This window comes from Schistocerca americana, chromosome 4 (genome assembly GCF_021461395.2).
Source record: "Schistocerca americana isolate TAMUIC-IGC-003095 chromosome 4, iqSchAmer2.1, whole genome shotgun sequence".
Taxonomy (NCBI): Eukaryota; Metazoa; Arthropoda; class Insecta; order Orthoptera; family Acrididae; genus Schistocerca; species Schistocerca americana.
In genome coordinates, this window is record NC_060122.1 from 758,863,507 (window position 1) to 758,891,060 (window position 27,554).

At 36.2% G+C, this 27,554-nt stretch overlaps 1 protein-coding gene across 2 annotated transcripts in view; it reads right to left on the bottom strand.

Annotated features, from left to right (window-relative positions):
• LOC124612771 (beta-mannosidase-like) overlaps positions 1 to 27,554 on the bottom strand; it is a 298,303-nt gene that overhangs the window by 145,590 nt on the left and 125,159 nt on the right. For both annotated transcript variants that reach the window (XR_006979569.1, XM_047141165.1), the window contains exon 6: positions 4,164 to 4,326. Coding sequence is in view for 1 of the 2 variants with exons in the window: in XM_047141165.1 (XP_046997121.1) it covers positions 4,164 to 4,326 (163 nt within the window). In the remaining variant the exon portion in view is untranslated. The remainder of the gene's footprint in view (positions 1 to 4,163; positions 4,327 to 27,554) is intronic.

Here is a 27,554-nt window from a genome sequence, read left to right on the forward strand (position 1 = left end):
TCTCATCATTAGCTAAAACACAGGGCAGATCACCATCAACTTGTGCTTCTGCCCTTGCATCACGGTATAAAATGCAGTCTGTTAAAATGTGGCGGACAGAGATGTGCACGCCACAAGCATCACAAAACGGAGGATCCTCCCGCCGTAATAAATAGCTATGCGTCAGAGGACAGTGCCAGATCCGAAGACGTGTGAGGGCCACCTCTTCCCGCCTGAGCAACCGACAGGAGGAACGCCACGGCCGAGTGGTTGACTTTACCGACCGCAGTTTATTGGCCATCACCGCCAGCCATTCGTCCTCCCACAACTCCATGCACTTCCTGTGGAGTGCAGCGATGACTGACTGCAAGGGGATAGGACACTGGACCACATCCTGCTCTCTGCAGGCCTCCTTGGCAGCCCGATCAGCCTGTTCATTGCCCCAGACAACTCCAGAGGCTGCCTTTCCTGAACTATGAGATATCACCCACTCACCAACCTCGAGTAATTCTGGATTAAGATAAAGACACGCCACTGACTGCTCCTGCTCCATGTGCTGCCCACTGCTAACATCGCAGGCCACCTTGTGCATGCATCCCAACCTACAGTGATTGGCCACCCACACCACTCAGTGATTGGCCACCCAGAAAATAAATCAACCCCATCCAACAGCTTCATTAACTGTAGAACCTTATCTAACGCCACTATGGACACCTACAAGTCAGTTCTCATTGTGCTATGTTCTACTCCACAACTCAGGAGGACTATGGTGGACCTGGTGTTCAATTTGGACTGGGCTGTGCTCAGGACTTTGTAATCCGAATGCTATACTGCAACTTGGACTTCAAGGTTCATTAGGCATAGTATATCAAAGAACTTGTGATTCCACCAGAATACTGCCTTCCACTTGCACTTCCTGGACATTGGTATAACTACCATCAATTAACATAATTTTCGATAAAGTGTTCATCTACAACTTGGCACTTGGTAACAGAACAATTTGTATCAGTGTTATGTAAATAAACCATAGACATAGTTATTGTGTTATTCCTGGTTATAACGGAAACTGCAAATTTTTACAATGACTCCTCTTCTCCCTTGTACATTTCTGTAATAAAAACCATTGCCTTTTAAAAAGTAATAGGGCATATAATGGCATGATTCAAGGTCAAAACAAGACTACCATCATAACCAGGCAAACTTCACCCTTGTGTGGAAATTAGTAAATTATTCAGGCATGAAAGTGTTAAATAGTGTACCTATTGAAACCGAAAGTCTTGATCCCAAAGCACCAAAATACAAGAGCAAATTGAAATAGTCTCAGTCACAAAACTCATTCCACTCAATAATTTGTAGCAAAAATAATAGTGTTTGTATGTAAGTTTACTGTATAACTGGAATATGTCATTAGTTCGAGTATCAATTTGGATTCTTTTTTGTTATAAAAGATATAATATTAGTTTTATAGTGTTAAGAAATTACTGATAGGAATGTTTCATAGTGTGTGCTAAATAGACTGGCCAACAATAAAGATTTGTACACAGAAAGATTGATCATATCTCAATGTAACTTTGTATATGTATACACCATTGGAAGATATATCAATGATTAAAGTTGCAGTTCTCAGTGCCAGGCAGAATAGTCACTGAAGTACATTGATGTTGCTCATGTTTAACATTGTTACAAGACCAGGAAGGGTATATAAGGGGTGCAAACAATGTCAGATGTTGATTGATCACTGTGTAGGGCACAGAGATGCTGCATACTCACATGAGATAGCATTATCAGCACCTGACAGAAATTGAAAGGGGCCTCATTTTGAGTCTCCATTTGTTTGGCTGGTAAAATTGATCAGTATCCAGATCTGTGAGTCATTTAAGTGTGACAGTGGCCCAATGTTGCACTGCATCAGAACATGAGGACAGGCATACTCATTATTAAGTTTCTGGGCAATCACATCTGACCACCGCAAAGAAGTGTTGTTGTATTATACACCAAGCAGCTCATGACCCTTCAGATCTGGGCCTGCCATCCAAGAACAAATAATGAACTCCCTGTGACATTCTATGCCAACTTGCACAACTGTTCAGAGGCTAGTCAGAAGCCTGGCTGAGGAATTACCATCCCATGTGTAGGTTGCCATTAACACCAGTTCACAAACTCACAAACAGCTGCATTTAGAGTGAAGCCATGACTGCAAAGCCTAACTGCCAATGAATGGCATCAAATTATGTTCAGCGATGAACCATTGTTCTGTACTACCCAAGATGACCATTATTGATGAGTGCAGTGGCAAATGGGGAAAAATGTCACATTCTTCCAAAGGCTTGGAGAACACAGCACTGTTACTCTATGTGTCATGACATGAGCACCCATGGGGTGTGATTTCAGGTCATGGCTGATAGTGACCAAGAGAACTCTGGTAGCACAATGGTATGTCATGGACATCCTGTGTTCTCATGTGTTACCTCTCTTATGATAATATTGTGGTACCATTTTTCAGCAGGACAATGCTTGCCTACACATCTCTGTAAACTGCCTGTGTGATGTTAGGTATTCCTGTATCCAGAAAAAATCTGTACATTGTAGAACATGTGTAGGATGAGGTCTGTCACAGTGCCATTATTGATGATATCAAGGACCAATTACAGAATTTTTGGGCTATCTCATACCCGGAGAGGACACAATGGCTTTATGACTTTTTCCCAACTGGATGCATACGGGACACAGGGTGTCTACATCATTCTGATATTGTCCAGTTCCTTCTAAATCTGACTTAATTTTGTAATCACAGAAATTACATCACATCACCTCTCAACCCAAGAAGTTAAGTTCCGTTTCCTCCAATCCTTCTGCGTACTTCACTTTTTTTTGTCAGGTAGTGGGCTAATTCTGATGTCTTGTTGTATTATGTGCTTCATTTATTTTTATGTATTATGGTGTGCCATTAACTGATATGAATACTATCATGAGTCTACCATATTGTGCTTTTCTGTGTTCATTATTATAAAATTTTTAAAATGTATTTGTATCTGTAAATATTATAAGAACATTGACTTATTCCATATTCTAGCAACTATAATGCTAATAAAATCAATGGAATTCATAATAAAATAAAAATGATAATAACAAATAATCTATTTTGCTCCTCCCATTAACATTTTGACCATCCTTGAGTACCTCAACAACATCAGCAACTGGTACAAAACTGATGAGAGGCCCACTCAAAATTGCTAATGTCTAGTTGACTCATCTGATGGGTTTGTTCATGTATCATTGGATGAATTTTTGGATATAGTAAGTGGTTAATTTCCCCACCTCCCATCAAAAAAGAAAAGGAAAAAAAATTAAAAATATTAAGTGTCATGTAATATTTTGTGTAATGTAATGTCTTGGATAGACACCTTTTATTAACCTGACACATTCTACATCATTACAAAGTGTCGTATTCGTGATCTATGGAACTAGTACTAATCTAATATAATCTAATCTTGTACATTTAGAGTTGTCCCTGCTGCTGCTGAAGCTCAATAAAACAAATATTTGTGCTTACCCAGGTCATTCCAGTATTATATTATTGACCAGATTGTTGTATGATCCCAATCAACTAATGGGCAAGTTTTAGGATGGGACAGCGCAAACTTATCAGTTGGCACTCTGATCCTGCAACTGTTGACATACAGAACTTCCCTAACTGCTAAAAAGTAAAATAAACTGTACTGTTTCTAGTCAAGTAAGATCTTGACCAGTTTGTGAGATTCTTATTAATGGTCTGCTGCATCCAGCTTCCTTCTGCTGCAATGTTAAAGTTGTACAATTTGAAGTTGGCAGAACCTTGGCACTCGTATCTTGCTTACAACAAACTTCTAATACTTTTTTTAAACTTTAGAATTTTTACACTAAATAAAAACATTTTCTTAACATGTGGTTCCCTGAATTGTTTCAGATAAGTCTTTGATTGCTAATGACCATGTAATATAAACTGCTGTGTGCTACTGAATAATTAGCCTGCCATTTTACTGTGAGCCTATAACACACGAACATGTGTTAGCTTGTTAAAGAATCAACGGAAATGGCATGTTAGCCAGAATCGGATGATAGCACATTCAAATAGAAATTTTACAGTAAGAACTAGATATTTACTTGTTTTGGTCATCAGTTTGCTTGTTGAAATTTTTACTGACCTTTCTCTGCATCTTCTGCCACAGGTACTTGAACTATATTAATTCTCCTATAACCAATATATTTTTCTATGGTGTATAATCCATCCTCATCCATACATTCAGCATATGTCCGATATTGATACTGTTCACCCATGCCATTGGGCCACCAATTCATCACCTCATCCTGTAAAATTAATACAGTGATAAAACAAGTTGAGCACAAAGTATGTTATGTTTTTGATTTCATGGAATTAATATCAAGAAATTAAAATATCTCCTTTACATGCTTAGAGTATGTAAAAAGAGTGTGCTATCTATAAAAGGCAATAAGATAAAAAAAACAAAATTGCAATTAAAAATAGAAAGAAATACACACACACAGTCCAGTACCACAACTCACAGTTTACTAAGACCAACTACCCCCCCCCCCCCCCCCCCCCCCAAAAAAAAAAAAAAAAAAAAAAAAAAAAAAATGAAATAAATAAATATATATATATATATATATATATATATATATATATATATATATATATATATATATATATATATATATATATATATATATATATATATATTTAAGGATACTTTCTGTGTAAAGGATGGAACTATACTAATACTGATAAAAGGCTATAACCATAAGAATATATAAAATATGGTAGGAACATTGCACTTAATTTTGTCGCTGAGTAATTGATGAAGTTATTAAAACCATTGTTTGTTCTGCTTATTCCATGTAAATCCAAGTGATAACATTGATTTCTGGCCAAATTTTATGCATGAAACAAATAAGAGCAATTGTAACACTTCTGTATGTGTGTCAAATTTACTTGAGTTTATTATTTTCAATTTGAATCTCTAAAAACTACAATACTAACAATCTAGTAATTGTTTGAAAATGTACATTGGTTTGGGAGTTGTGTCTGATGTTTGTGATGGACCACCTATGTTGCTTTGAGTAATAAAATGTTATGAAAAGTATAAAGGTGTATCTTTTACTCAAATCATTTAGCACACTCAATAGATTAAAAACTCAAATTTTGTTTATTGCTGATCTGATGTTTGCGACAGACCACCTGAAACACTATGAAAACAAAATGTTATGAAAAGTATAAAGGCATACCTTTGACTCAGTGCATTTAGCCCACTGAAATGGTTTTACATCCAAATTTTGTTCTTGTGAAGAATTCCATGACATCAAGGAACAAAAAGTGAACTAACTGATTTACACCGCCCATCTGAATTGTTTATATTTTATTGAGTTTTAACTGCAGCAAGTTTATATAAGCCATTTTCATTTATGAATAAGAGCTCATATCTCATGCAGTTTTCTTGTGTAATTTTGCATGTGACAAGTACACTGAGGGATACCATGTGTCTTGCAGTAACTCCATGAGATGTATCTGCATGGTCATTTGTGCACATTCGACACATCATTGATCTAGTGCATAATATTGCTGGAAATGATATACAAAGATACAAAAGATTGTAAAATTTGATTCATTTCACTCATTTGTCAGTCCTAGAGAGATATAGATATTTGATTATTTCTGTATTGAGAAATTTCTTGTATAAGAATTTAATGTATGGTTATGGGAAAATATACAGATATTGTTTTTGAAGAAACTCTTTTTTTTATTTCATTTAATTTAATGTAATGTTTTTACTTTATTTATTTAATGCTATGTTATTACTTCAGGCATTATTCAAGTCTGAGGAGAAATGAAGTCAAGTCAAGATATAATTACAGCTATTATGCAAATCAATAAAGCAAAAAATAATCTTATTGAAGGCAAGGAATGTAAGGGAACATTACGTTTTTGTGCCCTGATAGTTGTACCTGGAACATTCATGATGGAACTGTATCAAATTGATAAAGAATGTTAACAATAACTGGAAGCTGGGAATAATTAAGAAGAAGTTGAAATATTAATTAAAGGTTTTGGGAAGTTATCAATGATAACTAGGTAAACAGCAGAACATTAAGAAGAAGTGTGTAGATAAATCATATGTGGAAAGTCAAACATTTAAGAATAAATAATTTTGTTAATAAGTAACAATCAAAGATATTGGTGAAAGGTACTTCACACAAGATTATTAAGTCCACAAGATGGAAAATAGCTGGCCAACAACTACTAAGGGTGATGACTGTATTCATCGCACTCCCAGAAATGATGTAGCATCTAGCAGTATCAATGGCAGTTGCTCATCAGCCTGCAAAAATCCAGTCTCACTGAGTGCAGCGACCAGACTTGTCATCGGCATCTTGATACAGCAACTTCAGTAAGCTGTACTGAAGGCAAATTAAATTTTATTTATTTTTTTGTTGAGTGGAAGTAGATTTTGATTTCAGAAAATTTTGTTTTTAACAGTGTTTATTGGAGAAGAGTAATTGAAAACTTATTATTGCTTACTTGTATGCTAGTGCTGACTCGGAGAATGAAAGAGCATTTGAAAGATCTTAAAGTTTCACATAGCACTAGTGCTGACTTAAAAGCAGATATAAGGAAGTTAAATACAAAAATATATGACTGAAGTGCTGATTTAAATGCCAATCTAGATAAGACAAATGATAAAATGGCGGGAAAATTGGTTTTAAATGTACGAATAGGCACCCAGAGTGTTTGGGATGAGAAGGCTATTGCTGAAACAAATGTCCAGTTAGATCAGAATAGGTCAACACATTATTGACTCAAGTCAGGAAAAACTAGAAATTAATAATAAAATATCAAAAAAAGAAACTGAAATTTCGATTTTCACAGGTGAGTTACATTCTGAAATTATTAAGCAGTGTGACTTAGTTAGGAAACAGATTATAGATTTAAAAGAGATTAAAGATATCTGATATGCTCAAATCTTCCCATAAGTAAAATAATATAATTATTTATTGGCCATGGTTTGTAGAGCTATGCATGTGGAGTAGGAAAGATGCTGCTATTAACTAACATGTAACTACCATAAATTAAATATTTATTGCACATTAAACAACATGCTTTGGACCACCTTTTGACATTTCCTGAGAAGCTGTGTCAAACAATAATTAACTACAACCTTGATTACCTGTAACATGTTTTAAACAAAAAAATTAAAAATTCCAATTTATAAGGAAAAGAAAGACAGAATGAAAATTAAACTGATTTAAATAGAATAAAGTTCTTAAAAATTTCTTGTATAAGCTTTCAAAAGATGAATGCTGTAATACAGTAATATACAAATGCCTTCCAAAGGACATGACTTTAAATAACCCAGCTAGCACTCAAGCTTATTTCAAGGTGGATATTGAGTTTAGGTTCAGTTGAAAATTTGTTTGAAAAATCAACCTGTTACACAGCTTATTTCAAGGTGGATATTGAGTTTAGGTTCAGTTGAAAATTCAAGATTGAAAAATCAACCAGTTACTCAGTTTACATCAAGCTGTAAAAATTTAGCTTGAATTAAAATAATTTTCCCAAGCTTGAAATAAACTGTAATTTCCCTGGAAGGCTGTACAGCAGATGCGCGCACAGCATAGCTTCCATAGATGTCCACGGGAAGTGCCACAAGTGTTTATAAGCCTTGCACAATGCACTGACTCTGCTAGGTTTACGGCCATTTTACTTTTGTGACGCGCGTTAATGATTGTTGACTGTTGTGAAGTTTGTTTTATACCGGAAAATAGTTCGGAAAGTGTGTGGCGTCCCCTGCCTTACTGCTACACTGGGTCTGAAGAAGATATATAGTGTATTACAGGTACGTTGGTTCATTTTTCTCTAGTGGTACGTTAATATTACAAATGTTAAATATTATTACGTAACGTAAAGAAATATCATATTCTTTTACGTAGAAAAATTGAGCCTGGATGAAAGTGAAATGGATTACCAGCTAAGAATACATATTACAAGTTGTTGAGCACCAATAAATTAAAACTTAATGTTATTTTACCTTATAAAATCTCGCATTTTTATATATGTCGCCCTATTACATTTGTTTACTTGTAAGTACTCGCGTGTGTCACACCATGAATGAATAATCGTGAAGTGTGAAAAGTGTCTTTGTGAATACAAATAGTAATGACATGGTGAACGGGAAAAAGTGCTCAAGAACCAGTCACTACATAGGTGTCAGTCTTTTTTATTTACGTAGCTTTGACTGTTCTTCATCTGCTCTTAATTTTGTTGTTCCCTAGGTGAAATAATACTGTGAGGCCTACAGGTACTTTTTAATTTTATTGTTATTTGTAATGTGGCTGAAATCTAAAAAAAGGCGATATTAAAGTATGACAAGGAGAACATTTTTTGTTCTTTTACATTTCAGTTCCACTGAACTGGTAATTTCTTAAATTCATTTCGATTTCATCTTTTATTTCATTTTGATTCAGTTTTACTCACCAAAAAATAATTGTGGATAGAATAAAATGTCTACATTTTTCTAAGCCGTAGTTTCCTTATAAGCTTACAGTATGAGGTGTATATGATTTCAAGTAATTGTTTCTTTATAATTCAGTTTAAATGGCCCTGAAATTGTTAGAAATAGTGATGTGTGGCTTCTTCATGAAGTCATCGCAAAATTACCCAAATATCATCTTTACTTTAAAAATTTCAAACAAAAAGTTATTTCAAATTGCTTTAAAAACTCTTTGGAATGAAGTCACCAGAAGCAGCTGCTTACTCAGTGACGTTTATACTAGTTAATGATTTTTACTGCATCAGTGAGTTTGAAGTTATTTTGCCAATCTGGGGCATAAATTATATTTAGGTTGATCAGTTTAAACTATTTACATTTTTTATGTTTAGGTATGGCTAACATTTTCTTTTACCTTTTACAGGATCATTATACCAGCAGAAGTCAGCAATATTTGATCCTGCTCTGGTCTGTGTGCTGGGGCCGGAGGGGCTTGAGAATAATTAAATTTTAAAATAAAACAATTTTAAACACTTTGAAAATAAAAAAAATTAAACATACATGTCTTGATAATTTTTTTCACACCATTTCCATTCTGGTATTTATTTAATTAAATAGGTTCAATAAATTCAGTTTTAACAATTATATAGCTTAAAACAAGCTGTAAATACCAGGCTGTATTCCACGTGTGTAGATACAACTGGAGCCAAACTTGATAAGTCAAGCTTGAAATATAGCTTGAACTCTGCCAACTTTGATGTTTGTTTCAAGCTTGAATCCAACTAACAGGCCTGAATATTCCCGCTTTGATCAAGCTTATATACTTGAACTACATCTGGAAACAAGTTTGAAACCGGCTTACTGTGCTATCTGGGAAAACTGGGAATTAAAATTCAGTGTCATATGCCCAGGCAGGCACCACATTAACACATGAAGGCGTGGATAGATTGCGAACCATCACAACCACTGACTAGCTGTGACCCTGCATACCATCAACTCAATAGTAAAAACCACAGAATATGGTACGGTTTCCTAAAACACACAAAAGCCCTCTAAGCACTAAAATATAAATTAAACAGATGAACTAAAATGACCCCTGCTTGGTTTCAATTTTTAATCAAAAAACACACAGTAAATTTTCCTATTAATAAACAAGGTGAAGGAGCCCCAAGATTAAATATTTTCACTTAAGGTCTCCGTAATGGCGGAGTAATTTAAGACACACAATTTGACTGTGATCATAATTCCAGTAACACAGACTGTTATACTGGAGCAACCTTCGAATTGAACAATCATTTGACAACACCTTAATGGCATGATAATTCACAAGTATTTAAACTTGACAATGACAACTAGTATGTGCCATACAACTGTCAGAAAATCCACTGTGTACCAGTTCAATTCATAGTCTCTAGTCCACTGGAACAACTTCCAAACATAATTATATTTAAAAAAAAAAAGCCCGCCTGCAACTTTGTACTCTGTCTTAACTGATATGAATGTGAGGTTCACATTATACCAGACAATATATTGAGAGAATGTACAACATAAAATTACCAAATACAATACTGACCACTGAAAACCAGGATGGCAGTGAATATCAGTTTTATATTTGCAGACCAAGTTCACTATTTTGCGTCTAACAAGTAAAAGGTAATTGCTCACACTAACCAGCAAAAGGTAATAGCTCACCAAATTAAATAAATCTGCACTGCCTCCACCACATTTATGGTGGATGTGGTTCAAAATGGTTCAAATGGCTGTGAGCACTATGAGACTTGGCTGCTGAGGTCATCAGTCCCCTAGAACTTAGAACTACTTAAACCTAACCAACCTAGGACATCACACACATCCATGCCCGAGGCAGGATTCGAACCTGCAACTGTAGCAGTAACGCAGTTCCAGATTGTAGTGCCTAGAACCGCTTGGCCACCCCGGCCGGCTATGGTGGATTTCCAAGTTTTTGTAGCCTTCAGTAAAATTAAAGTGGGACTCAATACTTGGTCATGTCTCCATCCAAGGAACACAATGACACCTCCCAATTCACCACACAAAATGTCAATGTGTCCACTTACTTCCTGAAAGGAACCTCCATGGTGCCTTCCTGTCTTCTTCAGGGATTCAGGATCAATTACTTTCATTGACCAGCAAACCCTGCACTCCTTACTGAGCCACAAATAACTTTTCTCTCTCTCTATGCAGTCACAGAAACACTTCCCCATATTTTCTCTCCATCACCGAGTCAACTGTGACACACACAGCCATCCAACCATTGAACATGGCAGCTCACTTGCTTCATTTCACGTCCTGCAAATATGCTTGCAGCCTTTAACATCACCTTGTGAGACTCCACGCCAGTGAAGACTGCCACACAACAAATCTGCCACTCAACGATCAAAACTCATCTTGACCCAATGGCCATACCGATACGAACCACACCATGACTCACAATCACTGAATAAGAATTTACTGATGTAAATCTCCACCTTTGTATATGTATATACTCTGCAAACCACTGTGAAGTGCATGGTGGAATGTATCTCCCATTCTACCAGTTTTCAGGACTTTCTTCCATTCCATTCATGTATGGATTGTGAGATGAATGATTGCTTAAATACCTCAGTATCTACTACAATAAGTCTAATCTTGTCTTTGCCATCCCTATCAGAGCAATACTTATGGAGTTGTAATATATTCCTACATGCACAACTTGAAGTAATGCTTTAGGAGTAGGATTTCAAGGGATAATATGCATCTTATTTTCAAGTATCTGCCAGTTGAGTTCTTTCAGCATCTTTGTTGCATGAATGGTCACAGGTTTGTTTGACGCATGATATTGTGTCACAAAGATGCTGAAAGAACTGAACTGGCAGATACTTGAAGATAAGACACACTCTCATGGCTCAAACAAGCCTGTGATCATTCATGATGAAACTCTAAGCAATATTCAAGGCCGAATCACATGAGTGTTTTGTATGCAGTCTCGTTGGTACACTGACTGAATTTCCATAGTACTCTAGCAATGAACCAGTCTGCCACCTGCTTTCCCTATGACTGAGCCTGTGTGATTGTTCTATTTCACATCCCTAAAAATTGTTAACCCAGTGAGTTATACGAATTGACCAGTTCAACTGTGATTGATTCATATTGTAGTCAAAGGATAATAAATTTTTTTACTTTGTGAAATGGACAATTTTACATTTCTGAAAATTTAAATCAAGTTGCCAATATATGCATCACTTTGAAATCTTATCAAGACATGACCAAGTATTTATGCAGGTTCTTTCAGACAGTACTTCATTATAGATAACTGCATCACCTGTGAAAAATCTGAGGTTACTAATAATATTGTTCACAAGGTCATCAATACACAACATGGACAGCAAGGGTCCCAACACACTTCCCTTGGGACCACTCAGAGTTACTTCTACCTTTGTCAATGACTCTCCATTCGAGGTAATTTGCAATCTCCTCCCCACCAAAAATCCTCAGTCTGATCACAAATTTCATGATTGTACTTTCACTAAGGAGCATATATATGGTACTGAATTAAATGCTTTTTGGAAATTGAGAAATACTGCATCTATCTGACTGCTTTGATCAGTGGTTTTCTTTATGTCATTTGAGAAAAATGCGAGTTGGGTTGCACATGATTGATGCTTACAGAATCCATGCTGATTGGCATTGAGGAGGTCATTCTGTCTGAGATATCTCAGAATGAGTTCAGAATATGTTCTAAAATTCTATGACAAATCATTGTCAAAGATGCTGGACAGTAGTTTTGTGTATTGCTTTTCCTGTCCTTTTCATAGATGGATGTTACTTGTTCTTTCTTCCAACTATTGCAGCATTGCATAACCTACAATAGATTATAGATAAAAGAGGGATTAACTCAACTGCAGATTCAGTATAGAATCTGACAGGGATTCCATCACGCCTTGGAGCATTGTTCAGCTCTAATGATTTCAACTGTTTCTCAACATCACAACACTAGTATCTGTTTCACTTATTTTTATAGTGTCTGAGGATTAAACTGAGGCTGTAATTCTGGGTTTTCTTTTGTAAAGGGACACTTGAAAATAGAGTTAAGTATTCCTGCTTTTGTTTTGTTACCAACAATTCCAGTTCCTATCTCATCTGTGAGGTCTGGACAGTAACTCTGATGCCATTAACAGCCTTTACATAAGACCAGAATTTCTTTGGATTATGTGAAATATCTTTCAACCATGTTCTGCTATGTTAGTCATAGAAAGTTTGATGCATTGTTCACTTGACTGCCAAATAAGTTTCATTCAGCATCTCACTATCTACAACCCTATGATTTGTTTTACACTTATTTTTCAGTGGTCTCTTTTTCTTTAGAAGTCCCTTTACAGTGACAATATACCATGGGGCATCCACCCAATCACAAATTGTTCTACTAGGTACATATCTCTCCAGTAAATAGTCAACTATTCTTTTAAACTTGAGCTGTAGCTCCTCCACTTGTTCAAGTCCTGAGCAATAAGTTTCAGGTTCCTTACTGGCATATAACACTAGTGCTTCTACATGTACTTAATTGAACATTTTAAAATATTTCTACATGTCTTTGCTGCCCTTAGCACTTTAGTAATCATTGTTGCTACAGCTACCCCATGGTCACCGATATCATTTTTGACGTGAATGATCTTAATGAGGTCGGATCTATTTGTTACCATTACATCTAATACTTCCCATCATGAGTGGGGTTCCAAGCTATCTTTTCTAGGTAGTTTTCAGAGGTGGTATTTATTAATGTTTTGCAGGATACCTCATCACACTCACAATCAACAAAACTGTAAACTAACATCTACATCTATGTGATTACTCTGCTATTCACAACAAAGTGGCTGGCAGAGGATTCAATGAACCACCTTCCAGCTGTCTCTCTACAGTTCCACTCCTGAATGGCACACAGGAAAAATGAGCACTTAATTTTTTCTGTATGAGCCCTGATTTCTCTTATTTTATCATGATGATCATTTCTCCCTATGTAGGTGGGTACCAACAGAATGTTTTCACAATCGAAGGAGAAAACTGTTGATTGAAATTTCATGAGAAGATCCTGTCACAGCTAAAACGCCTTTGTTTTAATGATTGCCACTCCAATTCACGTATCATATCTGTGGCACTATCTCCCCTATTTCATGATTGTACAAAACGAGCTGCCCTTCTTTGAACTTTTTTGATATCATCCATCAGTTCCACCTGATGCAGATCCCACACCATACAGCAATACTCCTGAATTGGGTGGACAAGCATGGTGTAAGCAGTCTCCTTAATAGACCTGTTGCACCTTCTAAGTTTTCTGCCAATGAATCACAGTCTATGGTTTGCTCTACCCACAACACTATTTATGTGACTGTTCCAATTTAGGTTATTTGTAATTGTAATCCCTAAGTATTTAGTTGAATTTACAGCCTTCAGATTTGTGTGACTTATTGCATAATCAAAATTTAGTGGATTTCTTTTCATACTCATGTGAATAACTTCACACTTTTCTTTATTCAGTGTCAATTGCTTCTTTTCACACCATACAGATACCTTATCTAAATCATTTTGCAGTTCATTTTGGTTATCTCATGACTTAACAAGATGCTAAATGATAGCATCATCTGCAAAAAATCTAAGAGGGCTACTCAGATCCTATGTCATTAATATAGAACAGGAACAATAGAGGGCCTATAACACTTCCTTGGAGAATGCTGGATGTTATTTCCATTTTACCCAATGACTTTCCATCTATTACTATGAACTGTGACCTTTCCAACAGGAAATCACACATCCAGTTGCACAACTGAGATGATATCCCAAAGGCACGCTGTTTGGTTAGGAGACACTTGTGAGGAATGGTATTGAATGTTTCTGGAAATCTAAACATATGGAACCAATTTGACATCCCCTGTCGATAGCGCTCATTACTTCATGAGTATAAAGAGCTAGTTGTGTTTCACAGGAATGATATTTTCTGAATCTGTGCTGACTATGTGTCAATCAATCATTTTCTTCAAGGTAATTCACAATGTTCGAAAACAGTATATGTTTCAAAATCCTACTGCAAATCGATGTTAGTGATATGGGCCTGCAAATCAGTGGATTACCCCAATTTCCCTTTTTGGGTATTGGTGTGACTTGAGCAATTATCCAGCATTTAGGAATGGATCTTTCTGTGAGTGAGCAGTTGTGTATAATTGCTAAATATGGAGCTATTTTAGCAGCATACTCTGAAAGGAACCCGAGTGGTATACAATCTGGACTGGAGGCCTCGCCTTTATTACATGATTTAAGCTGCTTTGCTACACCAAAGATATCTGCTTCTATGTGTCTCATCCTGGTAGTTGTTCTTGATTGGGATTCATGAATATTTACTTCATCTTCTTTGGCGAATGAGTTTCAGAAAACCGTGTTTAATAATGCTGCTTCAGTGGCACTGTCATCATTGACTTCACCATTGTTATCACTCAGTGAAGGTATTGATTGTGTCTTGCCACTGGTGTGCTTTATGTATGACCAGAATCCCTTTGGGTTTTCTGCCAGTTTCCAAGACAGTGTTTTGTTGTGGATATTATTAAAAGCATCTCGCATGGAAGTACATGCTATCATTCAAACTTCTGCAAAACTTTGGCAAGCTTGAGGATTTTGCATTCTTTTAAATTTGGCATGCTTTTTTTGTTGCTTCTACAACAGCAGTCTGACCCATTTTGTGAACCATAGGGGATCAGTTCTGTCACTTATTAATTTATGTGGTGTATATCTCTCAGCTGCTGTCAATATAATCTCTTTGAAATCATTCCACATCTTTTCTACACTTACATGATCAGATCATAAGGAGTTGAGACTGTCTCTTAAAAAGGCATTAAGAGCATTTTTATCAGCTTTTTTAAATAGATGCACCTTATGGTTCTTTTTTATGGCTGTGGGCATTACTGTATTCAGCATAGCAGCAACTGCCTTGTGGTCGCTAATACCTGTATTCGTCATGATACTCCCTATTTTTGCCCATTTGCCCTTGATTATTTGTTGCTAAGAGGTTGTAATGGAACACCCTTTTCAGGCTAAAATGTATAGAAAGAAATTAAGTTGTTACAATCAACACAGCTAAAATCAATCTTCTTGTAGAAATATTTGAAATTACTATCTGGTATACTTAAAATTCATATTAGTAATTGCACAATCTAATGCTAATTATTAAATTTATTTCTGACTTCATTAATAAAATAATGTTATAACTTGGTGATGATTGTTCTTTTGGCAAGAATATGTAAACTCTTTCCCTTTGTAAACTCTTTCGAATATTGTGAGCACCACAGAATGTGAGAGTAGTGGGCATGCCTCTGATGGAACTGCACATGTTTTTTAGCTTTGTCTACAACAATGTAATTGATGGTTTTATGAAAATGGAGGTTGTGATGTCAGTGAGGTATAGAAGAATGGAATAAAATAAAAAGATATTCATAGCAACAGAAAGAATTCTATGAGTTATTCAGTTCAACGAGAACGTACAAAATCAAAATTTCAGCTGTTAAAATGTACCCTTGGATGTAACAACTGCAGCCAACAACAATAAGTGAAAATGAAGATAAGTAAAAAGATTTTCTTTTGTATGTCTTACTCCTGTTGAAGTTTTCAAAACTTGTCCAGAGACAGAGAATTTTAATAGTGATGTGTGGGAAGGTAAGAGTACAAGTGTGGGGTTCAACCAGGATCTGTTGACTTATAACAAAGTTTTGTCTGTTGCAGAAGAAAAAAGGACAATTATAAGTGTATTTAGAGCTTTTATGTAAATGATCTTCAATCACTCTATGAAAGAAGACCTGATAGCTTCCCAACAAAGTTGGATCAACAGTGATGAGATAATATCAACAAAGACAGACCAGATGAATTGAAAGAAGACTTTACAACTATGAGGAAAGACATCAATAAGAAAAAGATAATTAAAAACCATTTGTGAAATTAATTTTTTGTTGTTGATTCATGTGACTGCTAGGAAAATGAATAGAGACAAGTGCAGTGGCGATGAAGTGAAAACTGTAGGACCCAGCCTAGACATGTTTGAACCATGTGAAGGTATAGTCAGCAAAGAAACAGTTAAAACTGACATTATGCAGATGATTTTGACAAAATCGAGTGCAGTTAATGATCAGTTAACAGAAATAAAAACAGATAACAATGGCAAATTTAATGCAGTCAATTATTAGTTAATGGAAATGCAATTTGAAAACAATAGTAAAATGGACAAGATACAATACCAAATAGACCAACTTAGTAATCAGGTTTGAGAACTGAAACATGGGTTGTCCAAGGGATTAAAAAATGTGAATGAAAAAGTCGTTGTATTAGAAAATATTTGTTGTGCTGGAAAATGAGTTCATGACCCAATTTGCACAACAAGCAAAGAATGTTAATGATGTCTGAGTTGAGCAGAAAGCCATAGAAGACAGAATGGAAAAGAACTTCAGTAGTTTAGATCAAAAAATTTTAAATGTTGAAAATAGTGTGGTAACTAATGTAAATGTTTTAGCCCAAAAAATTTCAGTAGTCCAAGAAAATTGTATTCACAAAAATCTTTATTCAAACAATGGTATTGTGTGGTCCAAGATTCCTATAAAAAGTTTGCCATCAGATACTTTCATCCAGTGGATTTTGTACATCACTGTAGAGTTAGTTTTGTATTGGGCATGAGTGATGACCAAAAGATTAAATTTGTTAAAAGATGTCTTGAAGGTGAAGCTCTGTTGTGGGTAAATCTAAATTTCAGTCAATGGGAATCATACTAAAGTTTCAAAAGTTTTTAAATAAATTTTGGTCAGAAGCTGAACAAGGGCAAATTAAAAGTGAATTTCTGAATGGTCCAAATTATAGGAATAGGGACAGTACCCTAAAAGAGTTCTGTATGAATAAACTTAAGAAATTAACACCTCTTGACACACCATTTGACGAAATGACGTTGACTGATGCACTAAAAAGGAGATTACCGGAGAGACTGCAGTGGGATTTAGTACATGGATCTGAGGATTGCCTTGAACAATTTTACAATATGTTGACAGGCTGGATAGGGCAGTAGATAGAAGTGTATACCATAATAATTGAAATGATAGAGATCACAATGGTAACAACTACAGAAACAGAGATAATGGTGATTTCTATCCGAGTCAAAGTGGTAATAGAGACAGATACTTTGAACATCAGCAGAATAGGAATAATGGGGATAACCATGGGCAATATATTAGTAGAAACAATCATAGAGGTAACTACTCGGGAAATGGCAGTCTGCATTAATGAAGGTCCACAGTTTTGGGACAAGGAAATACAATGTGAACAGGACCCCCAAATTACGCTTACAATTAGACAATAACAACAGTATTAATAATGTGCACAGATATCTGAAGTTGAACAGAAGGGATGTCAGATTTCTCGTTTCTGTTTTCATCTACATCTACATCATACTCTGCAAGCCACCTAATGTTGTGTGGTGGAGGGTACTTGTGGTACCACTATTTGATCCCTCCAACCCTGTCCCACTTGTGAATAGTGCGTGCAAAGAATGATTATCAGTTAGCCTCTGTATTGCTCAATTGCTCGAATTTTCTCCTCATGGTCAATATGCAAGATGTATATGTGGAGAAGTAATATGTTGTTCGACTCATCCTGAAGAGTGCTGTCCCATAATTTCAATAGTAAATCTCTCTGAGATGCACAACGCCTCTCCTGTAACATCTGCCAGTGGAGTTTAGCATCTCTGTAATGCTCTCTTGCCAGCTAAGTGATGCCATGACAAAACATTGGTTTTTTCTCTATCTCCTCTATCAGTCCTACCTGACAGGGATCAAAGATAGATGAACAATACTCAAGATTCAGGTGAACAAGCACCTTATAAGCCACTTCTTTTGTGGATGAGCTACATTTCCTAAAGATTCTTCTGATGAATCTGAGTTGGTGTCTGCTTTTCCAACTATCTTTTATATAGTCATTCTGCTTAAGGTCACTCTGGATAGTTACACCTGGATATTTTACAGCACACACTGTCTTCAGCTGTTTCTCATCAATAGTGTAGCTGTACAGTTGTGGATTTCTTTTCCTGTGTATGCGCAGTATGTTACATTTATGGATATAATAGAGGGAAACATTCCACGTGGGAAAAATATATCTAAAAACAAAGATGATGTGACTTACCAAACGAAAGCGCTGGCAGGTCGATAGACACACAAACAAACACAAACATACACACAAAATTCAAGCTTTCGCAACCAACGGTTGCTTCATCAGGAAAGAGGGAAGGAGAGGGAAAGACGAAAGGATGTGGGTTTTAAGGGAGAGGGTAAGGAGTCATTCCAATCCTGGGAGTGGAAAGACTTACCTTAGGGGGAAAAAGGACAGGTATACACTCACACACACACCCATATCCAATCGCACATCGGTTGGATACGGGTGTGTGTGCGAGTGTATACCTGTCCTTTTTTCCCCTAAGGTAAGTCTTTCCACTCCCGGGATTGGAATGACTCCTTACCCTCTCCCTTAAAACCCACATCCTTTCGTCTTTCCCTCTCCTTCCCTCTTTCCTGATGAAGCAACCGTTGGTTGCGAAAGCTTGAATTTTGTGTGTATGTTTGTGTGTCTATCGACCTGCCAGTGCTTTCATTTGGTAAGTCACATCATCTTTGTTTTTAGATGTATGTTACATTTATTTACATTCAAGGTCAACTGCCAGAGTCTGCGCCATTCATCAATTCTCTGCAGGTCGTTCTGCAGACTGTTACTATCTTCTGGCATTGCTACTTTGGTATAGGCAACTGTATCATTTGTGAGTAGTCTTAAAGAGTGTCCTACACTTTCTACTAGATCAATTATATATATCATAAACAGCAATGTTCCTGTCACACTTCCCTGTGGTACTCTGGATATTACCTTTACACCTGTTTATTTAGTTCCATTAAGGGTGATGTATTGAGTTCTACCTGCAAGAAAGTCTTGAATCTAATCACAGGTCAGCTCTTATACTCTGTAAGTTCATATATTTTTTCCATTAAATGGCAATGCGGGATGGTGTCAAATGCCTTACTGAAATCAAGGAACATGGCATCAACCTGAGTGCTGTTGTCCACTGTGCTGTGGATCTCATGGAGGAACAGAGCGAGCTGTTTCGCAGGATCTCTGTTTGCAGAATCCATGTGGATTTTTAGAGAGGAGATGTTCATTTTCTGAAAACACCATAATTCTTAATTCTATAATTAATTATAATATTATGTTTACTTATAATGATGTAGATACTAATCACAAACCAGAATGTGAGAGTAATGAGAATTTTGATGTAGTGTGTGCTAATGATTTCTTTTCTTGGGCAGAATACAGTGTTATTAATATATGTAAAATAGGTGAGGGCTGTATAGGATCTGTATTAGGTGGTATTTTTTGTGTAGATATGAATGAGAGCTGTGAAATGACTGAGCTTGGTAAGTCAGAGACTGGTAGCTTTTTGAAAATGAATGTAGGTGAGGTGTGTGACTTTGATGGTGATGAGACTGGTGTTGTTAATTATGTTGTTGATGAAGTAATTCTGGAAGAGTATTATGATGATGATGATGACGAGTATTAGATATTTTTTGGATTTTAAGAATAATCAAGTTTCAGGGTTATTTGTGGATACAGGTAAGGAAGTGATGTTTGTGATGATCTAAGTGAGAGTCATGGAATACCAGTCCAGTCAAAGCAGTTTTTCATGAATGTCATGCATAGTAATGATTCAAACAGTAAAGGTGATTTATCTGTAAGCTTAGAGAATAAAGGTGAAAACTTTTTGAAATTTGTTTGGTTGATTTGTATGATTGAAGAGCCATCGGTCCTGGAATTTGTTTGGGACCAAGTTGATGATAATGTAGATAAATGTGCATTCTGGAGTAAGTTAGCTGTAGTTAGTCAAAATTTGTATCCAAGCTGGTGGAATGAAGTGAAAGAAGCTCTAAGTAGGAAATGTAATTTTGACAGGAATGTATTTTTTGTTCCTTCTGTAATAAGTAATGTTAGTTGTGCTACGGAACCTATTCAGTGTGTTCAATCTTTACCTGACAACATGAGTAACAAAAGCAATACTATGATACCAGTAAAGTTGATAAAACCCTGCAAAAACAGTGTGGATGTAGCATTTGATGAAATTGAAAGTGATCTCTTACATGAAGTGTCTAATAACAGAGATTCAGATTTTGGATGTCTTTACATTAAGATTAAGGTTGATAAGTGGGAAGGGAATTGTTTGATTGATGCAGGTAGCCTGATTTGTGGTATATCTGAACAATTTAGAGACAAGATTAAATATAGTAAGATTTTTGTGGAAATTCCCATGGTATGTGTAAGGATAAGAGGAGCTACAGGTAAGCAAAGTAAACTGGTAAAATGTCAGGTACTTTAAACGTTCAGTATAGAAGGCAAGGCCTATGAACATGGATGTATAATGATACCTAGTCTAGAAGAAAATATACACTACATCTGTAGATTTATAAGACTATATAATTGTGTTTTGTTTGCCATGAATGTAGTATTTAAGATCATGTAGTTTCTAGAATTCTATCTTATCTGTTGGCTAAGTTTAAATCTATCTCTAGATGGATTCGACTAGATATATATATATTTTTTTTTCCTGGAGTTTAGTATGTAAGAATGATGAGATTACTATAGTTTTGTCTTATGTATTGACTGGGTTAAAATCTATGATACACTATATAATTATGTTCTGTATTAGATTTGTGCTTTACAATTTGATACATACGTGCCATGAGACTAAATGAGTAGATCCTTTTGCAATTTTGAAATGGGACAATGTTCATAATTGGTACAGCTAAGATTACGAATAGTATCTGAGCATATCTGTGTGTATTACCTTATTAGTCCATTTTTTTCATTGCATTTAAGTCTGTTTATTAATTTTTTGTATGTGAACACTTTTTAATTGCACCTGACGTAAATCCCACATAACTGACTTAGAAAAGTTACTAAGGAGAACGTATCTCATGTGATGTGAAGGAGGTACTGAACAACATATTTGGTACACAAAACAATGTTTCAGGATTTGATGTGAATGCCAGACAGGGAGTTACCTGTTCTTTTTTGGTCTGGAATTTAGTATGTAAGAATGATGTGATTTCTAAAGTTTTGTCTCATCTATTGACTGGGTTAAAATCTATGATACACTATATAATTATGTTCTGTATTAGATTTGTGCTTTACAATTTGATACATACATGCCATGAGACTAAATGAGTAGATCTTTTTGCAATTTTGAAATGGGACAATGTTCATAATTGGTACAGCTAAGATTACGAATAGTACCTGAGCATATTTGTGTGTATTACCTTACTAGTCCATTCTTTTCATTGCATTTAATTCTGTTTATTAATTACTTTTTAATTGCACCTGACATAAATCCCACATAACTGACTTAGAAAAGTTACTAAGGAGAACGTATCTCATGTGATATGAAGGAGGTACTGAACAGCATACTTAGTACACAAAACAATGTTTCAGGATTTGATGTGAATGTTAGATAGGGAGTTACCTATCTGTTGGAGCATGTGATAAGAACTCTAAGGAGGAAACTGAAAGATGTGGGTGGATCCACTCCCCACTCTGCTGTACAGCTGTACCCTGCTACATCAGTCGACTTCCAAGAGATCATGGGTGCTCGGTAAAGTACTCTGTTGACTGGATCTGTGTTGTGACTGATATTTGTGAATTTTTAGCCAATACTGCTAAAGACAGGCTTATTCAGCATAGATTCATGTTTTTTCAAGTAGGGGGATTGAATTTCCAATGCATTATGTAACTTTAAATTACTATGTATTTTTTTTTCATCAATTTTAAATGAATCTTCTAGGTCTTTGTGTATGTAGGTTAGTTTGTATGGACAATTAGCAAATAGTATGGAAGACATCTACTAGTTAACAATATAACAAGATGTATACACGTCTGCTTTTCATTTTGGTCCTCAAGCTACTGGATTGTGTCTTCATTAAAAGCTATTTGTGTGTGTGTGTGTGTGTGTGTGTGTGTGTGTGTGTGTGTGTGTGTGTGTGTACTCAAGGAGAATGGAGAATGTACAACCATTGAACCACTGAATGAGGCTAGATGTTTCTTGCAATTACTCTTTGCATATGACTGAACTTACTGATGTGATTATGAACTTCATTCATTTTATGGTTTCGAAACGTTTTTTGCTGGTTTGTACCTGGTGTGGTTTGGATTCATGGGTCGGTCCCCACATCATAAACTCAGGCCCTCATATTTTTCCATGAGTCAACATATACTTGAATATTGGTTTATGTGGCTGACTGATACCTACTCATGATTGAGTATATTCCTCTGGTGTGTACCCATCGTTGTGAGTTTTTCGAGTTGGCTCACTTGTCATACACTTAGGTCCTGAAATTTTTTCTCTTCTCTTTTGAAGATTTTGAAGGTTTGACTGTATGGATATTAATGTACAATTTATAATTCTAGTAATTTACATTGTCTTTGTATTTACTTCTATAGTTTGGTGGTGTAATGTTGTAGTTTTGATCTTGTATTATTTGTCTTGTGACAGTATGTTCTACAGATCTGAAAATCTGAATACCATATCCTGATATATGTATAGATTATGATTTGTATAGTAAATATTTTTCTTATGTTTTCTGCTATATGTCATGTATCAGATACTTCTAAACATCCATCTGGTATCATGGGCATCATTATGAACACCATTTGGCAAACTTTGTAGTCTGCCACACAATATTGTAAACATCCTGTTTCCAAATTTTGTGAGGGGGATATTGTAATGGGACTCCCTTTTCTAACATAAACTCTTTTTATAGAAGTAGCTGATACCAGGATTAATCCCAAATCTGGCATAGGTGAATATTCTCAGCTGTTTCACAGAAAGAATTTCATTTGATTTTGTATATGATGTATTATATTTCAGGCTAAAATGTATAAAAAGAAATTAAATAGTTACAATCAATTACAGCTAAAATTATTCTTCTTGTAGAAATATTTGAAATTATGAAGTATCTGGCATATTTAAAATTCACATTAATAATTGCACAGTCTAACACTAATTATTAAATTTATTTCTGGATTAATTTATAACATAATCTTATAACTTGGTGATGATTCTTCTTTTGTCAAGAAAGTATGTAAACTCTTTCCCTTTGTAAGCTATTTGGAATATTGTGAGTATCACAGAATGTGAGAGTAGTGGTCATGCCTCTGATAAAAGTGGATGTGTTTTTTTAATTTTGTCTACAACAATGTAATTGATGGTTTTATGAAAATGGAGATTGTGAAGTCAGTGTGGTATAGAAGAATGGGATAAAATAAAAAGAATTCATAGCAACAGAAAAAATTCCATCAGTTGTTCAGTTCAACAAGAATATATAAAATCAAAATTGCAGCTGCATTGTACAATGTGCCCCTACATGCAATAACTGCAGCCAACAACAAGAAGTGAAGATGAAGATAAGTAAAAAGTTTTTTTCTTGCATATCTTACAACTCTCAAAGCTTTCAAAACTTGTCCAGAGACAGAGAATTTTAATAGTGGTGTGTGGGAATGTAAGATTACAAGGCCAAGTATGCTTTCACTACCATTTACGGTTTGAGTGGGCTCATTAACTGAATGTTCAAAATAATTTTCTGAGAAAGCATTCAGTACAATTTCAGATGACATTTTATTCTTGCCACTGGCTTTAAATATATAATTTTTTCAGGACATCGACGGTAGATCGAAGTCACCACCAACTATAATTGTATGAGTGGGGTACTTATTTGAAATGAGACTCAAATTTTCTTTGAACTGTTCAGTAACTATATCTTCTGAGTCAGGGGTCGGTAAAACAATCCAATTAATATAGTATGAAGGCTTTCACGACCGGATGACATATCTTCTGGTAAACCTTGCTGGATGTAAGGTCGTGGTCCATGAAACTCTTCAGCTCCTAACGTTTCGTCCAGTGCTTCGCTGGACATCTTCAGAGGGGTGTTTCTCCTCCGGTGACTCACCGGAGGAGAAACACCCCTCTGAAGATGTCCAGCGAAGCACTGGACGAAACGTTAGGAGCTGAAGAGTTTCATGGACCACGACCTTACATCCCGCAAGGTTTACCAGAAGATAATCCAATTAATAGTTTAGTCTGATTATCAAGTGACCACTACCCATACTATTTCACAGGAACTTTCTACTTCAGTTTCACTACAAGGTGAACTACTCCTGACAGCAATAAATACTGCACCACCAACTGTATTTAGTCTATCCTTCCTGAACACTGTTAGGTTGTTTGAAAACATTTTGGCTGAACTTATTTCTGGCTTTAGCCTGCTTTCCGTACCTATAACTATTTGAGCTTCAGTGCTTTCTATTAGGGCTTGGAGCTCTGGTTCTTTCCCAACACAGCTACGACAATTTACAACTACAATACTGATCTTTTCTACAACTACCTTACTGTGTTTTACCCGCCTCCTTCTAGACACACACCCTATCTGTGGTTTCCTGAGACGCTCTAACCTAAAAAAATCACCCAGACCCTTCCACTCACCCCCCGCTACCCATGTAGCCATTTCCTGTGTGTAATGGACTCATGACCGTTTAAGCGGAACCCGGAAATCCACCACCTGATGTTGCATGTCAAGGAATTGGCAGCCTACATGGTCACAGAACTGCCTGAGCCTCTGATTCAGACCTTCCACTCAGCTTTGCACCAAAGCACCATAGTGGTTCCATCGATGATGCTGCAAATGGTGAGCTCCACCTTAATCTCACAATTTTCTGATACTACAATCAGATTAAAAGTTTCAGAACAAAATAAAGATTCAGATATAACTGTATTCCCAGGATTCAGGCTTAAAACACTGGAGGAATGTGTCAATATTTTCAGTGAGCAAAAGGTACAACAAAATATTATTTTATCTCTTTCATCAAGTATTACAGCTAAACATTCTATTTGGGGGACAAATGGTGTTTCAATAGTTACTCCTAGAAATGAGGACAACTGTGTTATCAGTTATAAACTTGTTAATGATAAGATCATATTCATCGAATTGAATTCTCCTCCATGTGTACTCAAGATCATTCAGATCCATGCCCCTACTGCTGCAGCATCAGATTGGGAGATAGAGGAGTTCTAAACAACTAAAACAAGTCTTTAGTAAGAGTCCTAACAAAGAAGAGGCAATAATTCAAGGAGATTTCAATGCTAAAACTGGAGATAGTACCCAAGCCACATATTTCCAATCTGTGGTCAGACCTTTGGTCTGTATGGGAGAAATGAACAAGGCAGGCACTGTGTGGGTAATGATATGACTGGCTATAACACTATGTTCCAACATCACCCAAGATGATTGTTCACTTGGATACCATGTGATGATAGATTTAGAAACCAGATTGTCTTCATCCTAGAGCAGAGTTGCTGAAAGACTTGGGCTTAGACTGTAAGAACTTCCATGGAGTTGACTGTGAAAATGATCGCAATCTGCTGTCCATGAAAATGCAGATTAAGTTCAAATCCATGAAGAAAAGTGGTGAAAGACACCTAAGTCTCACAAACAAGGAAGTTCTTTGACAGTTTGGTGAGCCCAAACTCCACAACATCAGTCTTGTTGAGAAAAAAAGAGCATCACAAAAATAGGACCAATTGAAGGAGGTAATTTCCTTGTCACTTTCAACATCAGAACAATCACAAAAGGGCAATACATCCATGGATATTACAGTCCACACTGCAATTAACTGATGAGAGAAGTGACCTGGTATCCCAGAGTCAAGACAGATATAAGAACCTATGCAGAGAAATACAGTGGAATTGCAGAAAGGACGGGTCACACTTCGTTAACAGTATCTGTAATGAGATAGAACAACATTATAATAGCAGCCAAGTATGTGATCTTTTCAAGAAAATCAACAGTGTCACCAGTGAATTTAATCCTTGTACATGGGTGGTAGATGATGAGAATGCCAACCCTATTGGGGACAAGGAAGACACCATTGTGAGGTGGAATCAGTACTGTGAAAAGTTGTATTGTGGAATGAACAGTGTCAGAATCTGCACTCTTATGCAGTAAAATAGAAAGGGAAATTCAACATCTGAAGAACAATAAATCCCCTGGTCTAGACAGAATATCTGGAGAGATGATAAAAGAAGTGGGACAGTAAGGTGTTGACATAGTGGATTCATTGTGGGCGAGAACATAGGAAGCTGGGGAGTGTCCAGACCACTGTCTGAAGCTATATATTCAGTCTCACATGGCCACAGAATAAGCAGGTTTCACTAAAAGGTAAGGAACTCTAAATAGATTATCAACATATGACAAATAATCCACAAATTGTGAGTTCTGTGTTCCTGTTTTCATCTGCTTCCTTGGCTATAGGAAAGCCTTTGACTGTGTTGTCTGGGAAAAGCTGTGGCAGATGGTTGCAGAGTTCCACACTTGACAGGATTCATCAGAAGTCTATTCAATAATTACCCCATGGCTATGAAGAGAAGTGCTGGAACATCTTATGTCTTCAGTGGATCAAAAGATAGCAGACAGGGCTGCTCTCTGTTCCACATAGTATACAACATCTGTGAAGAACATGTCTTAGGAATGCTGTTGATGGTTGGACCAAAGGCATGTCAAATAGTGACAGAACTAGTAACAACCTCTGGTTTGCTGATGACACCATGCTTTTAGTTAGTAAGGAAGATAAACTTGCTGAGCTGCTAACAATATTAAGGACATTAGTCCATCATATAGATCAGACCTCAATCTCAGCAAGTCCAAACTCAGGATAAATGATTGACAAGCATAGGTTCCCCCAAAAGGTTAATTAAAGTAACTGGAAGTCGTGCATTCTTTCATCTATCTTGGGTCAACTATCCATGATGTGGGAAGCTGTGAAGATGAAATGAGAAGACAGATGACACTAGGGCAAGTGGCTGTGAAGAAGCTCACCAAGATCTAGCAGAACATATAGCAATAGTGAACATTACAAAGACCCTGCTTGTTGAAACACTCATGTTTT